General features: G+C 41.7%; 1 protein-coding gene across 1 annotated transcript; it reads left to right on the plus strand.

The window, feature by feature from the left end:
• Nucleotides 1-449: 449 nt before the first annotated feature.
• On the plus strand, nt 450-8,865 carry tomm34 (translocase of outer mitochondrial membrane 34). Its single transcript, XM_084348378.1, has 8 exons — nt 450-711; nt 2,296-2,445; nt 2,939-3,038; nt 3,322-3,474; nt 3,610-3,800; nt 3,949-4,096; nt 4,885-5,011; nt 6,415-8,865. The coding sequence occupies exons 2-8, from the start codon at nt 2,316-2,318 to the stop codon at nt 6,514-6,516; spliced, it is 951 nt and encodes a 316-aa protein (XP_084204504.1). The 5' UTR covers nt 450-711; nt 2,296-2,315; the 3' UTR covers nt 6,517-8,865.
• Nucleotides 8,866-9,510: the final 645 nt, after the last annotated feature.

Consider the following 9,510-nt stretch of genomic DNA (forward strand, 5'->3'; position numbering starts at 1 on the left):
ATAGAAACCATGCAACTGCTGTGATCTGTCTAATGATGCGTTCACGAATATGGGAAATAAATCTCACTGCATGATGATGGCTCCATTTCGTCTTCCAGTGTCGTGGATTTTTTAACAAGACCAACCAATATCTCATGTTTTTGGGTCAGGACTTAGCTGACTGCAGACCCCTCACACCCTGGACACAGCTGAAAAATCTGCATTCCTTACAATTTCACTATCTTGTACATATCAGTCTCAATTTTTCGATTATTATTATGTTTATTATAAGCAAAGCAGAGCAAACTTGTTTGTGAACACACACTTGGCCCATAAAGCTGATTCTGATTCTGATATGGGATATTAATAGTTCCCTCACCACTGTCTCTTGCTGTTATTCAATGTGTCCACCAGAGGGAGCACTACGCTCTTCCAAAGTCCTACTTTTTCCCCAGGACTTGAACGCAGCGTGACGAAGAAGCGAAACCGATACACCGGACTCCGTGAAGCCCCCCCGACCGGCCAAGAAGTTACCAGAGCCAGCCGGCAAGTACCCCCGCACGGCCAGGAGGAAGCCCATGTGGGTCTGAGCGAGCAGGGGACAGTAACGTGCACAGAGTAATGCCAGTATTAACAGCGAACACAAGGGGTACAGACAGTCTGAGGAGCCGGTAGCCGTGAGTCATTCGCGTTGAGAAGAGGAGGACTTCCTCACTGCGTCGCTATCCGCCGGTAAGAAGTGCGAGCTACCTAGCTAGCAGCAGCAGAGCGGTTAGCATGCTAAGCTAGCGCTCTTAAAAACAACACTCGGAAGCCCCACTTGAGCTAGCACAACTTAGCTCGCGAGCTAACTTAGCAATTGAGCAACAAAAGAGTGTATTTGGTAACACGGGTTGAATTGATCCGAGACGAATGGTGGTAAATAATGTGGCGGAGATTATCAGCACACATTAAGTCTTTATTTTTTTATACTGACAGTTGGGAGTTTATTTGTGAGTCCACCTAGCTAAAACTAATGTTACATCCTGACGTTAGCTTTGTGAATTCAGTTTCTGTTGCAACTGTTTTAAGGAGGTTATAATTCAGTCACCTCATTTGGATTGTGGAGAGAATCGTAAATATTTTGGACACCTCTCTTTAACAATAGATAACGATAACTACAGCCTTCTGAACATCACAACATTTGGCTAAAAGTGCCTCATAAACTGACCCAAAATGGGTCAATTGAAGCTTAAAAAGTCAGGATGACTTGCAGTTACCATGTAGCTATGTAGTTATTTACAGTGTCAGTGGTGAAAAGTAGCAAAATACATTTATTCAAGTACTGTACTTAAGTACAGCTATGAAGTACTTGTACTTTACATGAGTATTTTCCTTTTTTGTGACTTTATACTTCTACTCACCTACATTTATTTCATAACTTTTTGATAAATCATTTTATCAATACAAAATATAATCAGCAAATACATTATGTTAGTTATAATTTTTGGTCAAAGGGTAATTCAGCTGATTTTACATATATAAGTGTTAAAATGACCCATAATGCAGTTTAGACACCGGGTGACATCACTGGAGGCAATTTATCAGATTACATGCAGCTTCCTCTGCAGCCACTAAAGGCCTCGTGCTTCTTCTCTACAGATGCAGTCGTACTCGTGTAGCCTTTAAGTCTTTTTGATTCAGGGGACACGTTCACACAGTATATGAATGTGTCACTAAAACGAGCTCCATCTTTTCCTGCCGTAACAAACAGTAGAGGTGATGTACACGTTAATGTTGATGAAGGTTCTCAGTCATCCAGGTCCTTGTAAATCTCATGTCATAGGTGACTGGACTTGTTTCAGTTTCTTGAAAAGAGGAAACTGAAACAAGTTGCCTACGATACAGCACTTAGACTCACGTTAATTAATCAATAACTAGACATAACAGAGTATTTTTACACTGCGATATTGATACTTCTACGTAGGTAGAAGATTGTACAGTGTGATCCAGAGCAGCACACATTGTACAATAAGGACACAACATTCTTGTCTGTACAAAACCTGTGGTATGTCAGTGACGTGACAGCTTATGTACCATCCCACCTCATGTAAGGGGTATGTTTAACGCTGACAGGAGAATGTTTTTAGATTTCTTTAATTATTAACTGCACGCAGGCTCAGTAAAATAATTGTAGAGACACTGAAAAGATGCATGTGAGCATTGACGGCCACACAGTACATAAGTATGGGAGGTGACTTTGCATGATCAGTTCATATCATCACTTGACATATTTTTTCATGCACAGATGGTTAACCAGCTCTTTCTTCTTTCCAGATAACCATTAAAAAGACGAGATGCCTCAGAAACAGAAGTCCAAGTCCTGGGCGGAGTTGAAACAAGCTGGAAATGAAAGTTTCAAGACGGGCCAGTACGGAGACGCCACCAATCTTTACAGCCAGGCGATCAAAGAGCTGGAGAAGTCCAGTGAGTGTGACTTGAATATTACCTGTCGATACCAAACATTACAGGGCACTTTGAGAAATAATGAGCATAAACACAACCATGTTTGTTTGCATTTAAAGCAGCCAGACTCACACACACACAGTATGTAAAACATTCGGTAGTTTTAATATCTATCTGGGCTGCGTTTTGATCAAATAAATGTCGACCACATCAGTGATTTGATACCCAGCCAAGCAAATAAAACCCCAATTCAAAGAGGATTTGAAGCATCAAACCGAATCCATTCCCAGCAAACATTTTCTTACTTTCCCTTTGTGGTATCAAGCTACACCGACGTGTCTTTACAGAAACTGTGTCCCGGTGACTCAACAGACTTCACAGTCGGCAGTTTGAACAGTTTGTGTCCCTTTTGATAGAAAATACTTTCACGACTGTCCTTGTCAGCTGGCCTTCTCTTCTTTCTCGTACAGTACGTGTGAAATGCTCCTCTGAAACCGTTTTCCTTCCTCTCCAGGTAAAAAGAACCCAGAGGATTTGGCCATTTTGTACTCAAACCGCGCCGCAGGCTACCTGAAAGACGGCAACTGTGGAGAATGTGTGAAAGACTGCAACATGTAAGTGTAAACAGTAGTTACAGCCTCCTTTTCTGTCACTTTACATGATGTTATTTTGAGCCTGTCATTCTCAGGGTTTTTGTTCTTAGCACTCCAGATTTCACCGCAGACGAAGTTAAACCTTTGAAAGCGTCAGACAGTCAATCATGTCTTCATGCCAGCAGCTACTGTGTCTTAGCGAGGATGCCTTTATAGGCGTCGATGGTGTCTTTCAGCTTCAGCCTCGTTACATCCAGATGAGAGTTTCAACAAAATGTCTGACTCTACATATTTTCTCCCTGAGGTCTCTGGAGTTGTCGCAGTTCAATGTCAAGTCTCTGCTGCGTCGTGCTGCTGCCTACGAAGCTCTGGAGCGTTACAGGCTGGCCTACATCGACTACAAGACCGCTCTGCAGATCGACTGCAACATCGCGGCGGCTCACGACGGCACCAACAGGTACCTGTGTCTATAGTTTCTGATGGTGAAAGCACTCAGGATGTTTTATCTTTCCAGGCATGTGCTTACTGGACTCAACACGACACCTCTGTGATTTCCTTTAACATTTTTTGACTGTTTTTTATTGTTCCTCAGGATGACGAAGGCGCTCACAGAGGCAGACGGGCTGTCGTGGAGAGAAAAGCTTCCTCCCATCCCCACCGTCCCTCTGTCTGTTAGAGAGAAACTTAGTCAGAAAAGTCCAGCCACCTCTCCACAACCGAACCCGACACCGCAACAGAACCAAACACCGCAACAGAACGGCACCAAACAGACAAACAAACCTGGTGAGAGGAGTTATGATTCCTGTTGCACTCATCATGTCATTTAATCTCTTTTATATATTAAAGCTTTATGTCTTTAAATGTGCTGATTAAGTGATGATTTTAATATTTCACTTTGAGATAACCAACTTTCTTCTTCTCCTCTCATCAGCTCTTAGTGATAAAGACATGAAGAAAGGCCAAATCCTGAAAGAAGAAGGCAACGCCCTGGTGAAGAAAGGAGAGCACAAGAAGGCCATAGAGAAGTACAGCCAGAGCATCAAACTCAACCCCACTGAGATCACAACCTACACCAACCGGTGAGTCACCTCTCCGCTCACACAGCCACACTTTTTATCCACTGTAACGGCCTCTAGAGTGATGGTTCAGCTGTTGATTTAAACTGCTCTAGGAGTAAAAATTATGTGAAACAGCTTTTAGATGATTGTGGCATATTAAAAGTAATAAAATAGTTGCCTTGCCTCAAAAGACTTATCTGCAAATGTGCATTCATCTGGACCTGGATCCAGAATGAATTTACAGTGCCGACGGCTAAATCCCCTAAAAGAAAAGGTAACGACTGCTAGCTTTGTTCAGGTTTGAACTGTTAGCGACCGTTGGGGCTGAAGGAGTTTAAAACAGTCCAGATGTTTTTTAATTTAACGGCTAATTTTAAATCCCTGGCAGTGATCTGCCAGTTTCATAGCTAGAGCCTTGTTGGACCTACAGGCTGGACATGATTGGATAGACCTCCAACCAATCAGATTGGGCTGGCCGTTATGTCCTTTAAAAAGGCATCATGCTATTTTTAGGCTACATCACAATACACTTTTTATATCTCGATATTTTAAATCTCCCCAAAGTCAGTTCATAAATGCTGGGAATGGGCGACAAAATCAAATATTATTATATTTCTAACCTGATTAAAGGCTTCCCAATGGCAATTCGGTCATTATTTACACAGGATCAATCAATCATGTATACATATATGTCTTTTTTGGTTGAGAGTTAAACAGACAGTTCGACTAATGTAAAGAAAATCCTTTCTAGAAGCTCTGATGTTTGATTGTGTGTGTGTGTGTGTGTGTGTGTGTGTGTGTGTTATCAGGGCGCTGTGTTACCTGTCAGTGAAGCAGTACAGAGACGCCGTCAGAGACTGTGACGAAGCTCTGATGATTGACAGCAGCAACATCAAGGCTCTCTACAGGAGAGCTCAGGCTCACAAGGAGCTCAAGGTGAGAGCCTGAATCCTCATCAACCGCGCTCCGCTCTCCGATTCCCACACAGAGTAATCAGACGTTAGCTTTTCATGCGTGTCTGTGTTGGAGGTTTTCATGGCGGGTGACCAAAATAAAAGTGTTTTTCCTGCCCTGATAATTGCTGATGTTTCCCTTGGCGGCGGCGCCTCATCAGTATTCTACACACAGAAGAGGACACGGTTAGCAGCTTCGTACGTTGCAACTGTCGACTCTGTCTGGAGGTTTGAGTTGTGTGAAAAATGTCGAGAAAAGAGAGAAAAAGAGACACGACTGGCTGATGTGCTGGTTTTTGTTTCAGTCGGTAGACACAGACGGCAAAACACTGATGTGTTTCCACCTGGCTTTAACATCTTTATCTGGATTAAGGGGGAGAAAAAAAAGCTTTTTTAAATGAACACATGACGATTGTGATCAGATCTCAGGCAAATGTTGGACCTGGTGTGTTTAGCTGCAAAAGTAAAGTCCTTGTAAAATGACATACAATTATTTTACTTACTACAGTGAGTTAAGAAAGGGCCACAAGATAAATGTGTGTTTTTAAAAGAGGAAAGTGATTTTGCTGCCGGCTGAGGCGCCCCGATGGCAATGAGACGCCTTTAGAGACGATCCAGATTAAAGAACCAGTAGACGGGCCCTGCCAGAGCATCTCAAGCAGCAGACGGGCTCACTGAGAGTCAGCAGATCAAAGATACAGGCAGGAGACTGAACGTTCACGGCTTTAAAAACCTATAAAGACTCAAAGTCGCTTCTAGAGCCGACAGGTGAACAGTGAAGGGCTGATAGGTGTGACGTGGACTCTTCTCAGAAGCGTAGCATCATTTTGGAGTGTTGTCTCAAGTCTCGCTGAGATTAGACGTCTTTTTCAAGATGGGCAGTGGCGCAGTTACACGGCTGCAGACGTAGAAACTTGTAACAGTTGAAGCAGAGACGAAAAACAAATCAAAAATCTTAAGATATCAAAAACATCTACAGCCTGATGTCCTTGCGTCCAGGAGTATGTGGTGCTGTTGGATTGTATCGCGTAATATTAACAGTTGTATATCATATTTTTGACGTCTTTGAGGGTTGATGTTATTTTATTCATCATTGAAACTGTTGCTTTTGATTTTCAAAGCACGACGCTGATCCGCCTGTTTGTTTAGTGACCACAAGAGGGAGATTTAGCACAACAGAAACTTCACAATCTTATCACCTGATGTGTTCAATTATATTCATGCAGACAGAATATTTCAGGATAAACGTCATCTTCAGGGATGAATAAATTGAAGTGGATGAAAGCTTTCACAGGGTACGAGCCTGCGGAGGGACCTGCAGCTGCCGGATCAGCCTGCAAATGTACTGTTTCCTCTCCTCAACCATTCTCCTCGTCATTCCTGCAGGATATTAAAGCCTGTGTGGACGACCTGAACAACCTGCTCAAAGTGGAACCAAAGAACTCGGCTGCCCTGAAGCTGCTGCAGGAGGTGCAGAAGAAGAAGTGAGGACACGTCAGGGACCCTGGAGGATGCAGCGGTAAGGATCCGTCACTGCACTGCGTACAGAAGAGAGGAAGACGAAGGGAAACAGCTGAGCAGTGAAAGCGATTCAGCCGCTTTAAATCAAAGTCCGAGCCTGCGTTTCCCAAAAGCTCCTCCACACCGAACGCATGTTTGACCTGTTTACTGTCGCTGGAACAAACATGAGCTCGGTTCTCGAGGCGCTTCTGGAAAACGCAGCTCTGGTTGATGAGAACGGAGGGTGTTTGTCAGGAACAGTGTTTTTATTTCACCAGTTTTAGTGTCACTGAGTATTTATGGTTATTTAAAAGAGCTGAAATGATTTAAACACGTCATTTATTCTAACTGAGAATAAGCTTTTACCATCACCATTTGTTAGAGATCAGCAGGTGGACACCAAACCTTTCATTTGTTAGAGCGTGGAGGTTCATTCACTCACTTCACTCCAAGTTTGAGATGAAGGATCCAGACAAAATGAGGCGTAGATAAAACATTATACAGAACATGAGACACCATCTATATACTGTACGTTGGCCTTTCACCATAGCTACCTTTGTCGGACAGTATATTGTCCCAGAAATAGATAATAAATGACATTATTGTCATTTTAAGACCATTTTACGCAACTGCAGTAATACTAGTAGTACAATTATGCAAGAACACCTTTTCAGAGAGTATTGAGATTTTAATTTTCATGGATATTCAGACATAAAAAATATCCTGAATAAATAAATCTACACGAACAAAACTAAATAAAATGGACTCTTCAGCTCAACAAAAGGTCGTTCTGTTCCAAACTGTCACTGTAGTCAGATAAATAAACACTTTATAGCCTTGAGTTACAAAACACGATACTTGAGCTGCACAGTTAATCAAAATTATTATTGAAATTTGCAACATGGCAAAGTGCAATAATCAAACAGCAGAACTAAAATGTTTTCATATCCAGATGTTGGAAAACACAACTGTAAAAAACGGTGAATCATATCGCAATTGTAACATTTCTTGACCATATCACGCAGCTCTGATCGATAACGTAAAATGATCTTAATTATCGTGACAGGCCTCAGTATACGTCGTTAAAGTGAGATTCTTGGAAAGTCAGTTGATAACGGCCGTACACAACGAATATATCAAGCGGATCTCCGCCACAGTGCAGCAAAATAATCTGCTCGAGCCGTCCAGGTTCTCCTAATTAGAGCTACAACTGGTAATTGATCCTCCTGCTGATTACCTTCTTGATTGGCCCTTTGTCAGACAAGCTTGTGAAAATGTTCCTCAAACGGTCCAAAACTCCAGATTTCAAATTTATTGTGACACAAAATGAAGAAAAGCAGCATATTGACTCTTACTTCATCTGAACAGTGGTGATTGTAAATGTTTATTCTGTATTTTTTACAAGCAAGCAGCCATTTTCCACACGTTTGACACTCAGGTAGTTTATTTATCCTATATTTGGTTTTCTGAGGCTTTGAGTATGTGAGTGTTTCTCAGTGGATTGATATTTCTGATGTTCATATCATTATGGGACGGATGGAAGAAAGAGATTACCGGGACAGATTCTTGTTAACTTAAATATAACACGACATAAATTAGGATTTAATTAACTTCAACTATTATTTTGGGCGTGAACGCAGCGTCAGTCTCGAGTCGTCAGCCTTGTATTTCCAGTTTTGAAGCTTCGGCCAGCAGAACATATTGACGTATTGGTGACGTTTGGTCACAGCAGCACCTTCCTGAAATCCAGAGCCTGTTGGAGACAACATGACGTGTTCTTACCTTCTTTTCCTGCCTTGTTGCAGATGTCTGAAATGCATCTGTCACTCCACTGAGTTTTATTTGTGTTTGTTTTACTACGTTTAGGTTCAGAGCACCAGTTTGTTTCCTATTTCCATTTTTACAGACGAATATGTGAACTGAGTGAAACTTTCAAACGGGTCGTCACAGTACTGCCTCATTCTGTCAGTTTTTTTGTTTTTCCCCATTTCATTGTATTATTGTGAAAATAGGTGATCCTGCTGTAGCTTGGCAATCTCCATCTTTGCCTGAAGTGCCTGTCTTCATCATTCTGCTGCAATGTAAAACATCGGTTTCTGGTTTAAGACAAACAACAAAAAAAATCGCACCTACAGTTCAGTTTATCATACAGAGAAACGTTTGTGATGATAGAGCCACACTTCTTCTTCATGTTTGCACAGTCGAGCCACGAGGCTGCACAGTGCGACGACAGCCTGACACTCTTAGAAACTGAGATCCTTTGTTTTATCACATTTCTGTTGTTTTTGTCAACCTGCTTCTGTTTGAACTGCAAATAAAAGTAATAAACAGACCTGAGTTACGTCTTTTCTTTATCTTTAAAGCAAAAGCTGCACAAAAACACAGCAACCGACACGTTTTGTCCATGTTGTATCACATAGTTGTACATTTTCATGCTTATTCACTTTTTTGGGGGCGACAAGGTCGATACCAATCATGTCTAGTGAGTTAATGTGATGCTAAAGCCAGCAGCTAACTTTAGCTTAGCATAAATGTGAGAAAGCAGCTGGCCTGGTTGGGTCTACAACAGAACTACATCTGACTTCCAGCACCTCTAAAGCTCACCATTATCCTGTTTAAGTGTAAATTAAATAAAATGAATAAATGTCTGTGTTTTGAGGTGAGATGTTGCATTTCTTACCAGGCAACTGGAGAAAACTCCAGGAAGCTACTGGTCTGTAGAGGAAATAATCCAAAAACATACTGCTCCTTCATGATAACCATTATCGCAGCCAAACTAATTCATGCTAAGAATGTTATCGCACAAAAACAAAACTAGCAACCGAATCTGTCTTCACTTTGTTCACCGTGTGTTTTGTCAATGTTTTGCAAATAAGCAACCCTCCAAATACCAGTGTAGGGAGGAGAGGCGGTAACCATAACTTAAAAACAAAAACAATTACTGATTACTGTTTATTATTAGCATATATCAATATTTCATTA

The sequence above is a fragment of the Pagrus pagrus genome, assembly GCF_965226575.1.
Source record: "Pagrus pagrus genome assembly, chromosome: 3".
NCBI classification, from domain to species: Eukaryota; Metazoa; Chordata; class Actinopteri; order Spariformes; family Sparidae; genus Pagrus; species Pagrus pagrus.

Coding starts and splice junctions, on each gene's coding strand:
- tomm34 (XM_084348378.1), top strand. CDS start 2,316: ATGCCTCAGAAACAGAAGTCCAAGTCCTGGGCGGAGTTGAAACAAGCT. Junction 3,801..3,948: donor CAAACAGACAAACAAACCTG/GTGAGAGGAGTT, acceptor TCCTCTCATCAG/CTCTTAGTGATAAAGACATG. Junction 4,097..4,884: donor ATCACAACCTACACCAACCG/GTGAGTCACCTC, acceptor GTGTGTTATCAG/GGCGCTGTGTTACCTGTCAG.